Raw genomic sequence first — 22436 nt, 5'->3', positions numbered from 1 at the left:
AGCTTCCTGTCTCTGTGGGCATCAAGGGCGTTTTGCCGCGGTGCATTCTGGGATTGGTAGTCTTCCTCGACTGAAGGGGGTCCGTTAATTGGCCGTCTGCCGCGGTGCGTTCTGGGAGTTTTAGTGTTCCTGGGAGGTCGGGAAGGGGGGCAGTGCTGTCGTCACTACCGGCAGCCGCGGTGCACGCTGGGAGTTGTCGTCCCGCCTTTGGGTGAGCATGGACTCCCCTTCCCGAGGTGCAGCGCGGCGGCCCCCCCGCGGAGAGCCAATGGGGTTCGGCCGCGGTGCGCTCTGGGAGTTGTAGTTTTGTTGGGCTGAGGCGGGGGGCTCGCTCGGCGGCCATTAGCTGTGTGCGCGCTGGGCGGGCGGAGAGCGGCTGGGTCGGAGCCTTCGCCTCCCCTGTCCACCCGGGGGTGGAGCTGCCATGGCGGCCCGCGCGGCTTAGCCCCGCTCCCCTCCCCCCCCCCCAGCTACGGTAACCGAGGAAGCGGGCGCGGCCTAGTCGAGCGGGCGGATCCCCGGGCTCGCGTCGCGGCCGCTGCCGCCCAGGGCCGCCCCTCGGCCGGCCGCGGGGCGGGGGCCATGTCCCTGGTGGCCTATGGCAGCAGTGATGAGGAGAGCGAGGCGGAGGAGGCCTCGGGCGAGGAAGAGGAGGCCCCACCCGTCCAGCCCCCCCCGGGCAGGGGGCTCTTCTCTGCCCTGCCCCCTCCCAAGCTCCCCCTGCTGCCCCCCCACCAGCTTCTGGGCTCCGGCTTCCCCCTGCTGCCCCCGCCCCACGGGGGGCCGCCCCCTCCCTTCATGCTGGGGCCCCCTCCCGGAGTCAGGGGCTTCAGCACCCCGCCTCCAGGCATGAGCCCTGCCCAGGCCTCTGCTCTGGGGCTGGGCCTGCCTGAGCCAGCAGCCTTGGGGAGCCTGGGGGGGGAGCAGCCCAGGCTTGGGGGGCTCCCGCTGCCCCCGCCCAGGGACCCCGCTGGACTGAATCTCCCCCCTCCTGCCATGGCCTCGGCTGCTCCCCCCGGGGCTGGGGCCGGTTCGGGCCTCCCCAAGCCGAAGAAGAGGATTGCGGCGCCCGAGCTGCCCAAGGGGGATGTGAGTATGAAATAAAGTCTTGTGTTCTGGGGATCCAGTGACGCCGCCACCCTGAGCGGGGGGTGCCCCCGTAGAGAGGCATCTCCCGTCATGGAATGGGGGCGCCCCTGGTGGGGGAAAACCCCTTGGGAGAGCGTTCCTGCCACTGTCCCTCTCTTATTGGGGTGATCCCATGGCGGTGTCGGGTGCCCGTGAAATGTTGTCATGACCCCGAGCATCCGAGCACGAGACGGTGCCGAAAAAAGTTGACACTGACATTGCAGCGTCTCACGCCCTAGCTGGCAACTCTAATCCTAAAGTGCTTTGCAGAATGAAGTTGGCATAGAAACCTTATTTACAATCATCATACAGCAAAACTAGATTATCCATAGTCTTGTTCGTTAGAAAAGTTAACTAGTTAATGAGTTGAAGCCTGACTCTACCAGTTTGGGGATATCCAAAATCATTTTTATTTTGCTAGCCCAAATTTCACGTCAAAACTAAAATTTGTTTATTTAAAACTAATTATCTGAAGGTTTTAGATTCCCTCGGGGGCATTTAGGTAATAGATTATCTGTAACTTGCCTTTGTGTTTTCATAGTGTTTCTGATCCCACTGGGTCCCTAAGCACCATGAAATTGCAACTACTTATGTGCTGTACAATAGGAAGGGGAGGAGAATATTCTTGGTCAAGAACAGAGGGTAACCACTCCCGCACAAAATGTCATTCTCAGGGTATGCAGAACTGATGGGACCTCAGTTTCTCTTTTGAAAGAGCCTCCACAAAACTCAGTTCTTTTACTGCTAAAGGATTAGGGAGATAGTCCGTGTTGCTGGGATTCGAACCTTTGATTCTAGGACATACATATGTCAAACCTAATAGTGAAACTAGTTGGGTTAGGACTACTCCCATCAGCAATGCCTTCTGTTTGGAAAGAGTCTGTAATATTTTAGCCTAAGGGCTTAAATTTAAACCATGTGTGGGAATGGAATTGATCTGTATACCAGTAAAATGCAACCTCCTCCTGAGTGGAAAGTGACAGCTTTTTTTTAACAGTGCCCAGCAATCCTATTTTATAAGACTACGAAAGGAAGTGGAAGAATATCCTAATCCAATTGCTGTTGTGGCAAAAGCTTAGGGAGGCAGATTGTAGTTAAATCCCACAAAGGGTCAGGACTTTGTTTTAGGTCTCTACTGAAAGATGGCATTTTCACTGGCACACTGTCTCCCTGTTCCCTGTCAAGGTGTTACCTATTTTATATTGCCTCTCAGGATGCAAAGAATAATCAGCAATGTCCTGGAGAGACCACAGACTGTCTATTTTGAGACAGGCAGCTGCAGGAGGTGGACTCTGAGTATGAACTTATAAATAGTTGCAGGGATATAATTGGTCAGCCAGCATCTTAGCCTTGGGAGAACTGGAACTGTGTCAATGTCAATTCCCCTCTCACCTTGCTAGGAGTCTGCAGGGATGTCAGAGGGGACATTGAAGAGTGTACCCTGTTCTCCATAGTCCCCACAAATCAGGGCGCTGGTTTGCCTGTTAAGTGGCGTAGCCTAACAAATTCCAGAACCATAGATCCCTCTGCCAAGATGACCAAATCATAAGATATGTGGCAGAGAATATCTTGTTGCTATACCTTGGGACTGTTTATAGTGAACTTGAATTTAGTCAAAGCATTGACAAACAACAGGACAATTCATTCATTCCACTTCACACTGTTTTGCAATGTGCATGCCTCCATCCCAGTTAGGGTGATAGGGGGAGGAAGTGGCTTTGCTTTAGGTGTGCTTCACTCTATCCATCTCTAAAATCCTGTGTCATAATCCTCTTATTTCTATCCCTTCTGCTGGCTCCAGTGATGATGTACATCTGTTGGGCAATGCAATGTATTGATCAGTCTTGTTAGCAAACTCAGTAGTAGTGTTCTGCTCTCTCACATCCCCTGTTTGCTCATTCCCTTCTTCACAGCATCTGGCTGAGAAACAAACATTTCATAATAAAACAGATGCCAACCTATTGCAGTAAAGTTAATGAGGAGGCTTATTGACAACTCTTGTGGGATAGTCTTACATGAAAGGGATCTGTTTCTCTTCATGTATTGATCTCCCCCTCCCCCCAATGTAGCAACATATTAACTTTGAACACTTATGTGGCACAGATTATCACTGGCTATCATGTTGATGAGCAAGGGTCAGTAAAAAGAAATGCATAAAAATGGGGCCATTCTTAATTCTTCACTACTCCGTACCTCTTTTCCATTGTGACAGTCGTCCTAATCTTTCAAACTCCTCCTCAAAATTCCCTTCTTTCACCTTGCATCCCACTGGGGAATTCTACCTCAATTTCTGCTTCAACATAAAAACAGAACTCATCATGTAAGTTCTTGTAACGCTTGACTCTCCTTATCTGTTTACTTTATCTAGCTTCATGTTCTACGTTTGTATAATTTAGGTAGTAAACTGGGACGAAGGCCATGTCTCCCTTAATCTCTGTAAATCACCATGGAAAGCTATAGGACTGTATACATCTTTAGGGCTGGATTCTCTTGTACACTAAGGCCCTGTTATGATGGCAGAGCGTGGAAAGGGGTCTCAAGTGTAAGAGAATCAGTCTCCAAACACTAATTTCTAATGGGACTTGGGTGTCCAAAACTTCTAAGCACCTTTGAAAAATCTCCACGCTAAATTACCAGATCCACAATGTTATGAGTTTGTCTTTCCACTTTGGTTTACATTGTCTAAACACAAAAGCAGAGGGCTGTCAGTTTGGGGTGGGTATTTTTTGTGATTTCAAAACAGAGCCTGACTTATAAAAGCCTCAAACTGAGTTTTGCCTCAATGTTTTGTTTCTTATATTAAAAAAAAAAAAAAAAATCAGCAAAAAACTAATCACTGGTGAGCAGCTAAATAAGCTGTGCCTCTCATTTTCTCCCACTCACTCCTGCTTTGTAACAGTATTAAAATGACAATCTTAATATTTTAAATCCTGACTTAAAATTAAGTAAATGGTGTTTTTTGGGTCCACCTACCTTACAGATGAGCTTAATCTTAAATTGGACAAAACATTTTCAGTTGCGTTGAAATTGCTCTTATGAGATTTAAAGATCTAACACCAGTGTACGTGTTTATATAGCTATAGTTTTTACAGTAGCTTAGGGTTTTATACATGGCCCTGTCCAAACTGCACTAGTTACAACTGTTGCTAAACATAGCGGCAAGTAGCACAGTCTTGCTTCCATTGTGGGCAGTTTGCTTATCTCTCATGATAGTAACCAGGGCTGGCTTTCAACAAGACAGCACTTCTTGACCTGATCTCCCCATATCAGCAGGACTGGAAGTGAAAGAACTTTGATGTCCTACTGCCTTTTCAGCAGCTAGGGTCCTTGCAAATCAAGAAGCTGGCCCTGCTGCTAACATGATCTCTTTGATAATGAGTACATTTCTTCTATTTTTTTTTTTTAACTGTCACAAGTGCTACTTAAATTGGTTTTTTTTTCTTTCTCAGTCAGATTCAGAGGAAGATGAACCGGCAAAGAAGAAAAATTCTCTTCAGGTAATGACTTAAAATGTAATTCTCAAACTTATACTTCCTGTGGAAGCAACTTGATTGTCACAATCTTGGGTTTACAGCTGGGGCCCTCAGGCAGGCTCCTATCAGGACTAAGGGGACACTAATGTACAGTAGCAAACTGCCAGAGTTCCTAGAGGAGACTGTTGTTGTGGCATACAAGTATGTTATATTCAGGCTCTACAACAACTGGTTAGGCTGGTACTAAAACTTTATCAGTCAGTTGAATCAAGTTGCCACAGGTTAGATGACATATGAAACTTAATCTCTAGTAGCAAACATAATTGGCAGACGGTCAAGTCACTTGGAACTCTGAACCTGCTTCCAAGCCCATAAAAATGCGGGAAAGTAATCAGACACTTGATTATCAAAATGCAGCAGACTTCAAAGTACTGTACTTCAGAAAAACGACTGTAAGCCCAACCCTGCTGCTTTTGAAATCGAGGCATTGCATTGACTTCAAAATGGATGGCCTTTTGGTCAAGGCACCAGAATGGGGCTTGGGAATTGTACGTTCAGTTCCCGTCTCTGTCACAGACTCTCTGTGTGACCCTGGGGGCTTAGTTCCTGATCCTGCAACTTGTTGCACTTTGGCAGCAAGATTTCAGTTCAAGGACCCTAAGGGTCCATTTCTTTATTACTTAGCCTCTAGACCTCCACAGACAAGCTGGTTACTTCAGTGTTTTCAAACTACCAGCCAAGCAAGCCCTATCTCCAGAGATTGGTGGTACACCTCGACCCTGATATAACGCGACCCGATATAACACGAATTCAGCTATAACGCGGTAAAGCAGTGCTCTGGGGGGGCGGGGCTGCGCACTCCGGTGGATCAAAGCTAGTTCAATATAACGTGGTTTCACCTATAACGCGGTAAGATTTTTTTGGCTTCCGAGGACAGCGTTATATTGAGGTAGAGTTGTAGTTCCTAATAGAAGCAATGTTTAAAAAAGAGTAATATACTTGCAGATGCATTGTAGGTTGGATAAACAGGAGAACTGAAGGTAACAGTTTATTGCTTCCTGTCCTATATGGGTCTAAACATTGTTCAGGAGTGGCTGATCTATGTAAAAAACACCTATCGTGAGAGGCAGTATGGCCTACTGCATAGAATATGGGACTAGAACACAGGAGACCTGGGTTCTTTTTCTGGCTCTGCTACTGGTCTGCTGGATGACCTTGGTCAAGAGGCTTCATCGCTCTGTGCCTCCGTTTCCCTTCTGTAAAATGGGGATAATGATAGGGACCTCCTTTGTAAAATACTTTGAGATCTAATCACTGCATGCTCAAAAGCATGGGGCTGTAGGGGCAATCTTTAGTGTCTTGCTTCCCCCAGTATTCTGCCTCCCATTGCTTCCAGATGTGAACTTGATGATGGAATTTATTATGACTTCTATTACGATAGCTCTGACGGGCCCAGTTGTGGATCAGGGCCTCATTGTGCTAGGCTTACAAACACGTCAGAGATTCTCCCAACCCTGAGCACTTACGCACTATTCATGCTTAGATTGTAATGAGTGGCCTGTAGGGTAAAGACTAAGCTGTGTGGTGTGAAAAGCTGGCACAAAGGCACAACTCCTCAATCTCTCCCTTACTTGCAATCAGCCTGTATATATAAAAGCTGGATTAAACCCCATACTGAAGGGTCTAAGGCAGTGGTGATCTGCAGGTTGCCCACCACTGGTCTAATCTTAAAAGGTTTCTTTAGGTTAATGCTCTGAACATGGCTTTAATTTGGAGAACATAGACCGATGCCTTTGAGAGCTGTACATTCACTTAAAAGCCCCCTCGTAATTTTGGATAAGGAAGCCTCTGGCATTTTCCCCTCTCCATTGTAGAAGTGAAATAAAGCCTCAGTTCACAGCGCTAGCATTCTGCAAAACCTGGTCCTCTGGTCTGTCAGATTTTTCTGTCACCCGCTTCAGAGCAGAGTATAGCCTCCTTTGTCTCTCAGGCCAGTGTAATTTTCAGTCCCTGCAGTGCATGCTGGGTAGTGGAGGTGCCCATTGGCAAGGTTAGATAGAAGTGAAATGGGGGGAGGTGTTGGGCACTGGGTTAGGAAAATAAACTCGCTCATCTATTTTTCTGAATCATCTTTTCTGAATGAAATGACCAGGGACTCAGCGAGGGCACTGGCTTGTCTGCTTTGCTTCCTCAACCCAAAAACTTGACGGTGAAAGAGACAAACCGGTTGCTTTTGCCCTATGCTTTCTCGAGGAAAGCGGCAGAAAATGCCCCTGAGTCGAAGCCAGCTAAGGCTCCAACCTCCTCCTCCAAGCCAAAACCTCTGTCCAAGCCAGCGGTGGCCACGACTCCTTCGCCATCCGCCATCAAGGCAGCTGCCAAGAGTGCTGCCCTACAGGTGACCAAGCAGATCACCCAGGAGGAGGACGACAGTGACGAAGAGCTAGAGCCAGAGAACTTCTTTTCTTTGTCTGACAAAAGTGAGCCCAGCGTGGTCAGCGTGGACACGTACGTGTATTCCGGCACTGTGGTGACAGAGGATCTGCCCCCTGGGACGGAGCCGGAGCCTGAATTCCAGGATGCTGCCGCTAATGCCCCTCTGGAATTCAAGACTGCTGCGGGTTCAAGCACCACTCAGCACAGCTGGGCCCCCAAGCCCGGAGAAGACTATGGCAACCAGCCATATAACCAGTTCCCTGGCTACAGTGATGCCAATGCTCCCGGGGCATACTATCAGGTAAGAACCAGGATTACCCATGGGCAAAATACAATGGGCTTGGTTTCAAAAGCCGCCTTTGAATGCGTGCTGTGAATTACCCACCAGAGCAGGTTACAGCACTTGGAGCTTGAGCCTGTGCGAGCGTTTTCGGGCTAGCACCCCCGCACACTGAGGCCGCTGCTGTGAGGAGGTCTCGAGGCGTGACTGCAGTATTACTTAACTTTTGAAATGCATCCACAGAATTGCACCTGCCATTGTCTGGGTACAAAATCGGGGGCCTGTTCAAGGCCATTACAAAACCTGGGGGCAGTGTCTGAGAGAGGAGGGTTATGCTAGGGAAGTAGCAGTTGAGTACATGTAGCCAATAATAGATCTTAAAGGGGAAAAAACAGGGTGTGTGTCCTATTTGCTGCTTCATAATGTCTGAAGGTGGGCTAGAAATCTCTTTAAGGGTCTCTAGGGTTTTTTTTTTATTTTTACTGTTGGGAAAGGAAACGAGGAAGCATACACCACACCCAGCTCAAACTGCAGGGGTAGCGTAGGCAGGTTGAATGTAGTTTCCACGAATGGGATCCTAGGAGTTAACATCTCTGCTCTTGCAGAAGGTTCCCTGCATTCTTGGACTTGGTTTTACTACAACTCCGAATGCCTGTCATTAGCACAGCACCTCCTCACGCTGTGCTGGGGTATTGGTTTGATGTGCTCTTCCCACTGAGTCAGTATGTACTGACGTGCCAACCCTGCTTCTAGAGCCTTCTGAGTTTGCCTCTGTGGTCTCACCTGCCAGCATTAACCACTCATTAATCTACTTTCCACATGAAGCCAAAGGGTGGGGAGAAAGCCTTAATAGATAGTCAGTGTAGTGGAGTTCAGGAGCTCCCCAAATATTCACATAGTCCTTTTGAGGGCAGAAGGAAATCCACACGTGTCGGCTTATCCTGAAAGTAGGCAAAGGTGCAGTGAACAGTACATCAGAGTGTTGGGGTGGGGACACTTTAGGTGTGGTTGTGAAGACACAAAGCTATGGCTCCAGCCAGAGCTGAATTGACTGCAGTCTAAGGTAGTAGTCGCCACGTAAACATGTGTAAAATGCCACTCAGTCCGATGGCGCTGCCAAAGTAGTGATGAACTGGGGAAAAGGGCTTACAGCAGGATGAATCCCCCCTGAGCGGGGAAATAAATTCTCTTGTTGGGCCCAAGGCAGGGCATGTGCATGCCTCATCATGGGCATCAACAGCCTAACACACCTCTAAGTCAGGTGATATCCGTGAAGGCAGCCTTTTAAAGGTACCTCACCCTGAGGGCATCTGGTTCCAGATCCAAAGCTGCATCTTGGTATCTGTGTCCAGTTTTGTTCCAGTAGCTGTCTGATCACACCTTGATGACAAACCTATTTTCCTCTCGATTACAGGATTACTACACCAGTGGCTATTACCCAGAGATGGATCCAGCCCTTGGACCACCACAGGAGATGGGCACCGACTCGTCCTTCATGGATGATGAAGCGGTTGGCATTTATTATATATCCTACCACAGAGTTCACGTTTAGATGTTATAGGGTTATAGGAACATAGGATCTGCTTGGCAGCTCAAAACACTGGCCTCTCAAGCCTGGTGCCTCATGACTTGCCATGCCAGATCTGGCTGTTTTTCTTTCAGGTCTAGCCATCCTGTTATGGGCCGTGGTCGATACCTGCTGCTGCCCACTTCCACTCTCTTGAAGTACACACAGTCAGTTTGGTAATACCATATCTCATGGGGAAAGGGAAGAATTCCTTAAATGAACCAATAATACATTTGCTTTTAATGGTGTTGAGTGCCTAACAAAAACATTAACACCCCCCTCAATCATCCCCCTCCCCCCACCAAGCTGGATAAGCAACATAGCCAAATAAGAAGAGATCAGAAGCAGTATTAACATTGACTGATCTCACCCCAGTCCCCAGAAATAAATAAATCTCCCGTGCTAAAGAAGAAAACTAACTCTGGGTTGTAAGTCAGTGGAGCTACAGTGGTTTACGGTGAAGTCAGTGGAGCTACACCAGCTTGCATCAGCTGAGAATCCGGCCTTGTTGCCTGTATATAAGAATGATCATACTGGGTCATACCAGTGGTCCATCTATCCCAGTGTCCTGTCCACCGGCAGTGGCCAATGCCAGATGCTTCCAAGGGAATTAACAGAACGGGGCAATCATCAAGTGATGCATCCTCTGTCCTTCAGTCCCAGCATCTGGCATTCAGAGGCTTAGGGACAACCAGAGCATGGAGTTGCATCCCCGACCATCCTGGCTAGTAGCCATTGATGGGCCTATCCTACATGAACTTCTCTAATTCTTGTGTTTATGTTCTTGGAAGAATGTTTGGCATAGCCAGTGGCCCTGACCACTAGATATGTCATTAGGCTTTCCTGCCTTTTCCCCTCTTATACTAGTCCTCGTTATGAGATCGCTGATTGCAAGATAGGCAGCTCAGAAGCACTTTTTCTCACACCCCAGCCCCTTCCGGTGATCTCCAGATCTTCTGCTCCAGGTGATCTGGTTTGCTTTATAAGCTGATCTCAGATATTTCCAGCAGGAGACAATCCAGCAAGTCCAGCGTAATCTTCACTCAGGATATAGCAAGGAGTGGATGTCACACACAACATGGTGTGGTAGGCACAGGTGCGAGCTGACTTATAGCTGCAAAGCAATACAAAAACTGCAGCTAAAAGACCTTGGATCTTCCTCACTTAATGCAGCAATGTGCTCCATTCATGTCCCAAGGGCTCAGCCGCTTCAGCTCAAAATCCGTTTGAAATGCACGACAAATTGCTGCCGCTGTCCAGAAACTGCCAGCAAAGCTGGCATCTGGAATCCAATGATGCTGCAGAAAGCACTGGCTGTTGTGTGCAATCTCTTCCATTTCATGTGCCACCACCCTGTTGCGCGTTGCTTTGGAGACCTGTTCAGTGGTGTAAGGTGGATTTGCCAGTGACCACATTTTCAGTGCTTCCTTGACTCTTCGAATGGGGGGCGTGGAAGCCAGGACTGCTCAGTTCTATTTCTGGCTTTGCCAGTGACTATGGGCAAATGTTTTCACTTGCTTCTGTCTCTCCATCTTTAAAATATATTTCCCTACCTCATGGGTTAGGTGAGGGGGAGAGAGTTTGTGGGGCTCAGTGTTTGTAAAGAGCTTTGAGATGTGCTGATCTGTACAAGAGGAGAGTTATACTATAAACGAAGGACTCTCTGGCTGGGAAGATGCGCATGATCGTGGCCCAGCACCGCAGATGAGAAGCTGGATCGTTCCAAGCCCCAGTCACCTTTGCTTGGTACAGTGTATCAGAGCTGTGTAATATGAGTGTAATTCTCTTCTGACCTTTGTTTTAATTCCTCTCTCAGTTCAAGCGTCTCCAAGGTAAGCGGAATCGTGGGAGGGAAGAGATCAACTTTGTGGAGATCAAAGGGGATGATCAGCTGAGTGGAGCCCAGCAATGGATGACCAAATCCTTAACAGAGGAGAAGACCATGAAATCATTCAGCAAGGTATGGGTAGGAAGTATTGCCTAGTGGGTAGAGCACTAGACCAGGATGCTAAAGGCCTGCCTTCAGTTCCCAGCTCAGCCCCAGATCCAGGGCAAGTCATTTAATCGATCTTATGTCCCAGTTCCCCACCTGTACAAAGGTAATGTTGAGGATAAATCCATTAATGATTGTGAGCCACTCAGGTGTGGGTCAGATAAGTAGATGGGTAGCAGAGGGATGGCAAGCCAGGGGCTGCTGTTCGGCTGTCCCTTCAGAGTCTCAGGGAACTTGTTTTCACATCTCTGAATTGCATTGGCGAGACTGCATCCATTTCTTGTGCTCGCGTTTTACAAGGAATGTTGAAAAATTGGAGAGGGTGCTGAGAAGATCTACAAAAATGATTTGAGGCCTGGAGAAAATGTCTTACAAGTGAGAGACTTTAGTTTATCAAAAAGATCAAGAGATGATTATGGTGTAGAGCACTTTGATGGGGAGAAAACTCTGGGTACTAAATGGCTCTTTAGTCAAGCAGAAAGAGGCAGAACAAGAACCAATGGATGGAAGTTAAAGCCAGACCTATACAAATTAGAAATAACACGCACCGTCAGGAGCGAATGGCCAAGAGCAGTGGTGGATTCTCCATTTCTTGAACTCTTCACATCCCGACTGAATGCTTTTCTGGAATATGCTTTAGCTAGACACAAGTTATTGGGTTCAACACAGGGGTAGCATGGTGAGAGTCTCTGGCCTTTGAAATACATGAGATCAGACTAGGTGATGTAGTGGTCCCTTGTGGCCTTATAATCTGTGGCTAATGTAATGGTGAATAGAAATGAAAGGATACGCCTTTCCAGTTATCCAGCTGCAAAAGGAAGGGCATCTGGGAAGCAATCAGGAACGCGGTGCAGCCTACATGGTGGTGCCGTTCCCAAGCCGATCACTGGAAACCAGCGGTCATGGGACAGCAATGAAGTTTGCAGGGAGGTTGTTGGGAGTGAACAACTGAAGCAGGAAGGCTCTGGTGATGGCCCCAAAGTGCTGCTAGACCTTGAGAACTTAACCCACAGCTAGCTCACTGCTCAGGGTAGGGACCATGCCTTGATTTGTAAGGCACTCGAATCTACAGTTATGTAGGGAGTATACAACCCTGTATAGCGTAGAATGGATTTGTACAGCACTATGCACAGCATGACCCTGATCCCAATCCGCACCTCTGAGCACTCCCCTAATAGAAATAGTAACAAACGATTATTTACTGCAATTGACTGACCACAGAAACAGAATTGCAAAATAAAATCTTCCCATGTAGCAGGCACAAGGAGGCAGCGTGGTTTGGGGATTAGAGCAGAGGATTCGGGATTGGGAGATCTGGGTTCTATTCCCAACTTGGCTTTGACTCTTTGTGATCTTGTAACCCATTTCACCTGTCTCTGCTTCCATGCCCTTCTCTGTAAAATGGGTATATAACACCTAGCTTCTGTATGTGCTATGCGGCTTAATCGGTGTTCATGACATTCAGAGCGCGTGGAGGAAAGTGCTGTGTAAGTACAAAGTAATTAGGCACCGCATGGCTGCAGAGCATCTTGAAAGAGGTGCTTAGCCCCAGTGTGTGAGCAGTGAAGACTGACTAGGAGCTGCTTCAACATGGGATCTGTTGGATAGATTCATACAGTCCAAGGCCAGAAGGGATCATCACGACCATCTAGTCTGACCGCCTGTAGCACAGGCCAGAGACCTGCCCCACAATAATCCCTTTTAAACTAGAGCTTCTCTTTTAAAAGGAAAAAAAAAATCACCAGTGATGGAGAACCTACCACAGCCCTTGTCAAGGGCTTTAAAACAAGCCAAACACTTCTGGTTTCTGGAGCATTGGCTTCCTGTCCAGGTGACACCGTCCCTCGCTGATTTCACTAGGCAGGGCAGTGTCTTGCCAGCACTGATAGTCATTTTGAATTTGTTTTTTCTTTAGAAAAAAGGAGAGCAGCCCACGGGACAGCAGAGAAGAAAACACCAGATCACGTACCTGATCCACCAGGTCAGCTGCTTACCGTGGGTGTGAAAACATCCCTTGACAGTGTTACAAATGTGCTATCACTTAAGAGCAGAGAGTATCAGTGGAAATGAGCTGATGGAGTCAATAACTTCTGCAGTTACAAGAGAGAGGCCCCCCCAGTTTGTCCCACATCAGGCAGACCTCAGTCAATGCACGAAGAATTCCCATTGCAACCTGCAGTGGTTTTGTGGGGGGAATTGAGGGTGGCAGCAAGCTTTGTGGGGCAGAGGCCAGGGCTTCCTTTGCTCCTTGCACAGAGCTGAGCCCACTGTTGGTGTATCAATAATTTCTGGGGTTGAATCCATGTGTGGTGTCTTCTGAGCAGCCCTCATCTCCCTCTCAACTCTCGTGTACCATGCATCTACCAGAAAGGCTCACTAGAGGGTAATGCAAGCCACTTCCCTTCTGCCTGTTTCCGTCCTCCCCAGCTGGGGTGAAGGTGCTGCCTCTGTTGTGCTGTGCAGGCTGGTATATGTATGGCTGATCTGCAGAAGATAAAAGCCCTAGGAGACGACAACAAAGCCATGTGGTAGAGGAGAGTGCAGTGACACCGTGTGTGTCTGGAGTAGCAGACAGCCTTGATGCTTGTCTGAAGTTACGGATTTGTTGCACCATGAGAGACAGCTCAGCCATGGAGCTTTGGCACCAGGCTAATGGGGTCTGCCTACAACATAGGGAAACCGAACAACAGAGGTAGGTAGAGAGGGTTCATACAAACAGTTTACCGCCTGGACCTCCCTTTGGCAAGCTTGCTGGTATGTGCATCAAGGCAGGGCCGGCTTTAGGAAGTGTGGGGCCCAATTCGAACAGTTTCGACGGGGCCCTGGCAGGGATGACTAAAAAAAAAAAAAAACACGTAAAAAAACACGTGGGGCTTGTACTCACCGGGCGGCGCTCCTAGTCTTCGGCGGTGGGTCCTTCACTCCCTCTGGGTCTTCGGCGGCACTGAAGGACCTGCTGCCGAAGACCCGGAGTGAGTGAAGGACCCGCCGCCGAAGTGCCGCCGAAGACCCGGAGCGCCGCCGGGTGAGTAAAAATTAAAAAGGAGCCTCTAGCCAGGGAAGGGATTCTCGGCCACTTGCCCCCACCCTGGCAGCCCTGCCACTGGGCGCGGGGCCCTCTTAGGCGCGGGGCCCGATTCGGGGGAATTGGTGGAATTGGCCTAAAGCCGGCCCTGCATCAAGGCTGGTTACTGCGCAACTTCTTTGGATTCCCTAGCCACTCGATTAGGTATACCAGCCTCTTAGTGGGCAGCACAGCTGTAACACTAGGAAAAGCCATGCCCAGGCCAGAGGGAAAGGTGAGGATCCTGACAGACAGTACCTCTAAAGGTATTTCTAGTAGATCTCTGATAATTCCCCTGACCTCCCGCACTGCCACCCCTCCCCCTCCCCCCGCACTCCTCCCCTCCTCATCTGGGGCTGCATGTAATGGGGACCAAATGCTAAAGCCAGTAGTGTCTTGCCACTAGATGGCAGAGGGCCTCCTTTTGCTGGGAAATCACCACCACCACTTCTGGCTTCCTGGCTGGAGGGGGAGGGCATCAGTGCAGTTGCCTTCCTCAGCAGAATATTTTCTCCCACCTGAGGCCCAGCACCCCGATGTGGAGCTTTAGAGAGATGGTTTGTCATAGGTTTGTGTTTGGAGGTCAGTGGCGTGAGGCCACTGGGTTAGCCACCCACTGTTAGAGTTGGCTGAAGGGAGTGTTGACTAGCGGTTAGAACGGGGGCCTGAGAGTCTGGACTCCTGGGGTCTGTCCCTGGCTCTGCATTGACTCGCTATGTGGGTTTGAGGCACATTAACCTACTGTGGCCCCCGTCCTCACGCTTTGCGGAGGGGGGGAATGACTGCTCCACAGGGCTTTTGAGATTTGATGCATGGTCTGTGATTGAACCTCTTGGGGAGTCTCTGGGGTGAGACCTCTAAGGAACTAGCAGCTGCAGGAAGTGTTCTGTAGAATCAGCAGTGAGCCAGTGTCCCAGCACGAGTTGAAGGGTGCTGTGCTGCTGTGGGTGGGCCGGGCCACTAAGGATCCCATGGCATTTCTCACATGACTAGGGACTCCGAGCATTGTTCCAGCTTGGCTTCTCTGCATCCACCTGGATACAAGATTATACATTTCCTCTCTTAAATCGGGTAGCACTGCTGGGTGGCTGCTAAGGCTCCGCCCCCAAAGGAAGTGGCATTTCAAGCATGGGAGCAATGGTGCCTAAGCAGCCCTTATCTATTCAGGTCTCTATCAGGATATTTATATCACACCAGTGGTTTTCAGCCTGTGGTCTGCACACCCCTGGGGGTCCGAAGACTATGTCTAAGATTTCCAAAGTGGGCCGCATCTCCCTTTGACATTTTTTAGGGGTTCACAAATGAAAAGCGATCGAAAACCCATAACCGTGGTACCAGAGAACTAACTCAAGTGCTCTGAGCTTCTCATTGTGGAGGGACAGAGAAGGGCAAAGGACGATTAAAACAATGAACAACTGTTCTGATTTTGACCTCTTCTCCACCCTCTTTTCTGCAGGCGAAGGAGCGAGAGTTGGAACTGAAAAACACATGGTCCGAAAACAAACTCAGCCGGCGTCAGACCCAAGCCAAATACGGATTTTAGCACCTCTCCTATTCTATGGGCATTCGCCCAGGTGACCTACCATGTCAGACTCCTCCTGGTCTACCAGGAATTGAGGAGGCCCCTGGATCTAACTGTGAGGGTGGGAGGATACAGCACTCCCCTGTCTGTGAAGAGAAGGGTTAAATACTAACCATTTCTGAAACCCACGCTGTAACTTTTTTAATGATAATATAGAAGGTTCAAATCAAGTCTGGTTCGTGCAGCTGGGGACTCTGGCACTGGACAGCCACAGGCTTGTCCGAAGAGGACGTGACTGGCGCAAGGTTTTGAGCTCTCATCCTGTAGGTGTACAGACTACCCATTTTTTTCTTTAGTCACCAGAACCTTAGGTAGAGTCTCAATAAATTTCTAAGTCCAACACTGCTCCTTTCTTTAGACCTACTGTGTGTCAAGAGTGTAATTTCCTTTTTGAAAGGCAGTTTCAAGGCAAACTTTTTGTAGTATTCTTTGAAAACCCCTTTGGGATAGTTGTACATGTGTAGACACATTTCTCTTCTTACAAGCAATCTGAGCAGGTTTGAAGTGTGTCTGCTTATTTTGTTTTCCTTGCCATGCCCTCCTGTAAATTTTGAGTCACTTTTGAGGGAAAATTTTTGTTTTCAAGGTGGATGTTGGCTAACAAGACAGTGCTTGTTTCAGTTTGAAAACAGCACACAGATACCCCCAATCTCTGGACTCCACGGAAGATATTCGGGTTTCCTCTGCCAGCACAAGAAGCTATTGTAAGTTCTGGGACATATAAGAATGGGGTAGGTGTGGGTGTGCGTCCCCAAGCCAAGGCCCAGAGCACTGTAAAAATCTGATCCAAATACTAGTTGAATCCAAGTACTTCTGGGGTGAGATGGTGCTCGCAGTGAACTGAAGTCACAGCAGTATTTCCTATAATAATCCAAACCTAGGCAAAAGCTGCCTACAGCACATTTTTATTTTTAACTTCTCAGCCTATCTGTATAACTCCTACTTCCTGCTGAGGCATCAACTCTGGTTTAAATGTTAACTCCACCCACCTGGCTGGAAGAGGGAGGCAACATCTAGACTTAAACGTGTTTCACAGAACACGTGAAAAACGAGTTTCTTCATTTCACTTAAGCTGGTGGACTTCCCAGAGGCAGAGACGGGCATGTCTGCAAATCATACCCAGGCCAGCTCTCTGAAGATGTGTGTATCTATCCATTCTTGCTGGCCTCACTTCCTAGTTCATTGTTTGCTGCCGAACTCTTACCATGCTGAAGCAAGGAGCGAGTCGGTCCAGTTCTTTAAGTTACATTCCCGACATCAAAGGTTTTATTTGTTGTACCACAACTAAAGCAGTTGATTGAGGCAGTTCCATTGAGGAAAATGCCAAAGGGCAATTTGCTCTCATCTACTCTGTTTTCTCTCTCTCTTTCTCCCCCCCCCCCCCCCCACACACAAAAAGAAGTACCTGGCGAATGAAGTCTGAGGGTATTTTAAAATCAGATTTATAGGTTAGTTCCCTGGATGTTTTAGTACATTGCAAAGCCCGTTTTGAGCGTTCCAATGACCAGAAAAAAGTTACTGTTGAGTAATTTATTCATATCTGTACAGTGAAATCCTCTGACAAGAGATTTGATAAAGGAATAAAACTTTTAAATGAACCAAACCACCCCTCTGGTTGCCTCTCCAGGGGATGGGATTGTTCACACGCTCTTGCCACTCTCAGGAACTGGATTGGCACAGGAGTGATTAGATCTTACCGGTTTTAATATACTGAACCCACGGGGCCTGACTCCTGTACACCAAGGCCCTGTTGCACTCCACTGGCATGGAGCGTTACAATGGATACAGCCGTAACTTACACCCACTTGAAGACCCCTTTCTTCTGCCAGAGCTGTGAAAAAGGTGTGTTAAGGCTTGTCTACACATACACTGCTGTAGTGCTTAAGTGAAGATGCTACCTACACCGACGGGGGAGAGCGTCTCCTGTCGGTGTAGGTACTCCCCCTCCCCGAGAGAAGCCCTCCTGTCCACGTAGTGCTGTGTACAGCCAGAGTTCCGTCAGTATAACTGTGGCACTCGGGTGTAGATTTCCCACATGCCTGAGTGATGCTGTTGTATTGACGTAACTGTAGTGTAGACCAAGCCTTAGTCTCAATGAGAATCAAGGCCCGGACCCTGAACACCTGGGACTACTCTAAACATAGACACAGGCGACTTTGCTTGAGTATTGGCAGTATTTCTACATCGGAGAATAGGTGACCCTGCTGGGCAAAAGGGGGAAACCAGAACTATTCCCCCCTCCCCTGGAATTGAACAGGGAGACTTCAGGGCCATGGAACATTCAAATGGCTTCTCCCGGTGGAGCTGAATCATGGAGGGGCCTGTTGGCCCAGATGCTGGCTCATGTGAGCCCGGCCGTTGCTTTTACGCTGGTCTGTTCGGTGGTGGGGTTTGCGGCTGCCCTCCCCGCAAAGAAATGGTAGGTCTTGGGGTGGAGAAGGGGGAAGAATCAGACAGACACCAGAAGCTCTCTGGCCACCTGCTGCTTAGTAGCCGTGTTACCAGGTGCACACTTGAGTCAGATCACCCCCGTGGGAAGGGGCTGCGTCGGGGAGGAAGCAGAGGTAAGGGCGTTGGGGGTCTTAGGGACCTTTCCGATGTTTAGATTTCTTGTAAGTTTCACCTTCACTCTGAATTTTCTGGCTTTGAGAGATTTTGTTTGTTCCTAATTGCAGTGTTTCCTGGGCCTTTCCTCCGTATGTTACCTAGTGGAACCCTCAGCCGCTCTTCCCCCAGGCGCTGAGACTTCTCGCAAACCATCCTTGTAGCATGCAGCATTTCCTGCCTGTCACCTTCCACAATCCATCCATTTCGTAGCCCTGCCACTCGGTTCCCACATCCCCCAGTACCTCCACCCTCTGCGCCCCTCCCCATGCTGCTGCTAACTGGCAGCTGTTCCTTGAAGCAGCGATGACACGGGGGTCCTGTCTGCTACTGTGCCGGAGCCTAAAGACCATCCTTCCTCTCTGAAAATGCTGCCTTTGCACCTGCCTGTCGACCCGTCGGGGTGGGGGTGGGGAGAGGAGGAATTACAGCTGCGCTTGGGCCGAGCAGCATCTGGATCAAATACTTTTCCTTCGTTCTCTCTAGGGATGCTAAGGCACCTTAAGGGCAGTTCACGGCTCAGTGAAGGCCGATCGCTTTTATTTACAGACAGCACGTGGCGGTGACCAATTCTTGCCCTGAGAAGGGAGAGCGAAATACAGCCCATCGTGGTTACAGAAAGCAGCCGAGGGTCCATAGGACTTAATGCAGAACTTAAACCCGGAGTCCTGCCCCTCATTTAAGCAGGATTTAAATGCCGCCCACCCTGCAGGCAAGTCAATTTCATCCCATTTGCTTCTGTTTATTCCCCTTATTTAAAAATAAGGATCCTTCTTATCTGAACAGCTCTGTGGCGTCAAGTCAGTGGGCATCTCCGTCCATGCCAGAGGGTGTTCGTCACCCCATCTGGACTTGGTAGTTCCACCCCATGAAGCAGCTTCTACGGCTGCCCAATGACACCAAGAAGCAAGGACCCCGCTCCGAGGGGAGGAAGGAAGGAGATGACATCATGGGTCCAAAAAAGACACCAGTCTTGAGTACCAAGCAACCTCTGACTGAGAGCAGGAGGGATGGGAAAACCGACAAAGCTGGTGTCGTAGCTGTGAGGAAGAGACTGTGAGCCGAGGACCTCGCTGGGTTTTTTATTGGCGTTGGATCTCATTGGCCTTTCCATGGAAAGATCTTCCCTGCTTCCTGAATCTCCCACCCTTGGAAGTGGGGGAGAGCGTGAGTGTGTGTGATCCTTGAATTCACGGAGCAGGCTGCTCTCAGCACAAACGTGAGAGAGGCGGTTGGAGCAGCGGTGTCTTGAGGGCGTATGTCTGCAGCAACTTCTGTGTCCTAGAGAACAGCTGATGGGGAAGAAGTCTTCTCCGGCGGCTCTCAAGCCCTGGAACCCTTGGCAGGGGGTGTCCTGCCGGCTTGCCTTGAATGTGGGAGGGCTCTGAAAAGAGTGAAAATGCTTGTGTCAAGCATCCCAAAGAATTGGGTGTTTGCCATTTTCCTCTTCCCAGCTCAGGGAGGGCGGGTGGGCACTGCAGGGGCTGGGCATCAGGGCTCACTGGGGGATGTGAGGGGGCGCTGGCAGCTTGTGGTGGGGGGTGTAGTGACCCAAGCTATGGAGCGTGTGACTTCTTGCTATTTAGGTGACAGAAAACTTAAATGCCTGTGAGAAAATCTAGCAACTTCCTAAGAGGTTAAGACCCCCCCCCAAGTGTCCCCTCCATCTCGTAGTTCTCTGTCCTTTCTCTTTCTTCCCTCTGTTGAGGGTGGCTGTGGCTGGCTATTTTCACTGCACCAGTGTTAATTTTGTGCTACTGGTTTACAGATAAACTAACTAGCAAACAGGCCGGGCCCGTGTCTTTTAAGAGCTGTCGAATTTAGATGCTGCGATGAATATAAAGCTGCTGCTCCATGGGCCTGATTCTCCGTAACTCAGCCCCACGGATGCTGGCCTGGAGCGTAAAGGGGCCACAGAGCGGATGGAAATCGCTGGCTGAGGAATCCCCTAGCTCTCCGGGTAGTGTGGAGCTGGTGACAGGGCCCTGCTCCCATCTGCTGGGGTCAGAGGTGAATTGGGGGCATGGCCGGAGAACCATAGAGGGCCCAGCACCTGCTTATGGGGAGTGCAAAGATGGCTGAAAATCCATCCCCGCCCCAAGCCCAGTAACGGGGCAACTGGTAATATATCACCCTCCGGCTCTTATCACCCATCCATCTCAACGTGGGTCAGGATCATGATCTCCATTTGATGGATGGGGAAACTGAGGCACAGAGTGGCAAAGTGACTTGTACAACAGCAGGCTCGTGGCAGAGTTGGGCCTAGAGCCGATGTGACTTGACTCTGTCCTATGCGCTAGCAGCCCCTAGACCACACTGCCTCCCTTTCATGTTCAAGTTGGTGTTAAAATTTTAACCCGCCTTTGAAAGGATGCTCCCGTCAGTTTAGCCTACAAGTGGTTGGTTGTTGGTTTTTATTTTTTAAATTAAAAAGCAGATTTTCCTCCCCAAAAGGCTACTACAAGAAATGCCTTTCCTCATTCTCCTTTGAGATTCATCAAATCCAGTCCATCTCCCCCATCCCTCGAGGGTTTGAGAGCCGGAGCAGGCTGGAGCGTGAGAACCCGAAAGTGACTCTCACTCGCCCAGGGGTAGGTTCAGTGCTGCAGTGGTGCACAGGCCTCATGCTCTCTCTCTTTCTCTGCACAGGGGGAAATTTCAGCCACCGACGGCCTGACCCTACCCCCCGATGAAATCCAGGTGCATTGCAGTGGAGACTGGATCTGGCCCATGGGCCCGAGTCCCCTTGCGCCTTGCAGTGTCATTTGCCCCAGTGGGTGTGAACGCTAGCTGTGGGCTGACATGATGCATAAGGGCTGACTTTCCCCTTCTGCCTTCCTCATTTCTTCTGGATTTTCCCTAATACCTACCTAGGAGTTACTGCTCCCCGAGGCGTGCAGGCTAGGATGGTCTCCAGAAATCAGCTCATAAATGTTTTCTAGACCTTCCTGTCCCCCGGTGGCCGCCGGTCTGGTCAGGCTGGCTGCCTTGCTGCCGTAAACCAGGTCATCAAACTCCAGCGGGGTCTGAGAGGAAGGAGGAGAGAGGGGGAAAGTGAAAGGGACGCAGAATTGCTGCACGCCATTCCTATTCAGGCCCTGGGGAGAGGCGTGGGACGGGCAGCGCTGGGGACAAGGATTCCTGGTGCACCCACAGAGCAGGGACAGCAGTAGATCACCCTTCCCCCCGCTCCATACACCATTCCCCACCAATATTCCTCAGCCCTGACTTCAGCAGCAGCATGGGCCTGTGGGTAGGGCACTGGTATGCGACTCAGGGAAGCTGGGTTCTGTTCCTAGCTCTGCCACTGTTCCGCTGGGTGAGCTTGGTCATGTCTCTGCTCCGTGCCTCAGTTTCCCCTCCCACCCTCTGTGTTCTCGACACAGATTGTAAGACAGAGACAGGCTTTTGCTATGTATCTGCAGCACCCAGCACACGGGGGCCCTGATCTCCGGTGAGGCCTCTAGGCATTATGATAATACTCCAGAATAGCGGAAGGTTCAGGGGAAATCAGTCTCCTTGGCCCATTAAGTCCATGGTCCCAGCAGAGGGGGGAAATAGCATTGGTGGGTTCTGTGGGAGAGACCCCCACCCACTAGGATCAGGACTGAGCCCCACCAAACTCATTGTACACAGGCCCCCAAGCAGCCAGCGTACGTGAGTCACCAGCTGGATTTGAACCAGCGACCTAGAGTGTTTCAGGGCCCATCAGACTCGACTTGTCCTGCCCCCTTGTGGCCATTTAAAGTGCAGCTCCCCACTTGTCCTTCCACCTGGCACCCACCTCCGAGGACGGCCCAGACGGCCTCCCCCGGTCCCCCTCGATGGTGAGAGCTGCAGGCAGCTGCCTCCTCCGGGACCCCTGCCCCGACGTGCTCCGGAGGAGCCTGCGGTGTCCTGGGGACGGCTCGGCGGGAGGCCTGGATGAGCCCCGAGGCAGGGTGGAGGCCGTGTCCTGCAGGACTCTGGGTAGAGCCTGGGGCCGGGGCCGGCACGCCAGCTCTACCTCCGCGTAGACGTTCTCGGGGTCGGGGCTGGGCAGCGAGCCCCGCCCCATGGCATAGAAGGGGATGGGCTCGTCGGGTTCGTAGTAGATGCGGCGTTCGGGGGACGGGAAGCCCTCGCGGGGCTCGGCGTAGGTGTGGAAGCGCATCAGCTGCTGGTACTTGGCCTCTGCGGGCTGGGCCGGCGTGGGCTGCTCAGCAGGGACGGGCGCTTTGCTGACGTGGGCGTAGGGATCTGCAGAGGCCCCTGCCTCTTGCATGGGGCTGCTCGGCCTCTGAGCGGGGCCAGCTTTGGCGGGGAGCAG

At 50.1% G+C, this 22436-nt stretch overlaps 1 protein-coding gene across 1 annotated transcript; it reads left to right on the top strand.

The window, feature by feature from the left end:
- The first annotated feature begins 325 nt into the window (after window positions 1-325).
- On the top strand, window positions 326-16027 carry PRCC (proline rich mitotic checkpoint control factor). Its single transcript, XM_024217377.2, has 7 exons — window positions 326-1089; window positions 4578-4625; window positions 6754-7338; window positions 8732-8827; window positions 10701-10844; window positions 12793-12858; window positions 15398-16027. Exons 1-7 carry the CDS (start codon window positions 583-585, stop codon window positions 15482-15484), a joined length of 1533 nt encoding a protein of 510 aa, XP_024073145.2. The 5' UTR covers window positions 326-582; the 3' UTR covers window positions 15485-16027.
- Window positions 16028-22436: the final 6409 nt, after the last annotated feature.

Source organism: Terrapene carolina, unplaced genomic scaffold (assembly GCF_002925995.2).
Source record: "Terrapene carolina triunguis isolate 2854851 unplaced genomic scaffold, T_m_triunguis-2.0 Scaffold227, whole genome shotgun sequence".
NCBI lineage: Eukaryota > Metazoa > Chordata > Testudines > Emydidae > Terrapene > Terrapene triunguis.
Note: the sequence above shows the minus strand (reverse complement) of the source record. Positions and strands in the feature narration are given on the sequence as shown.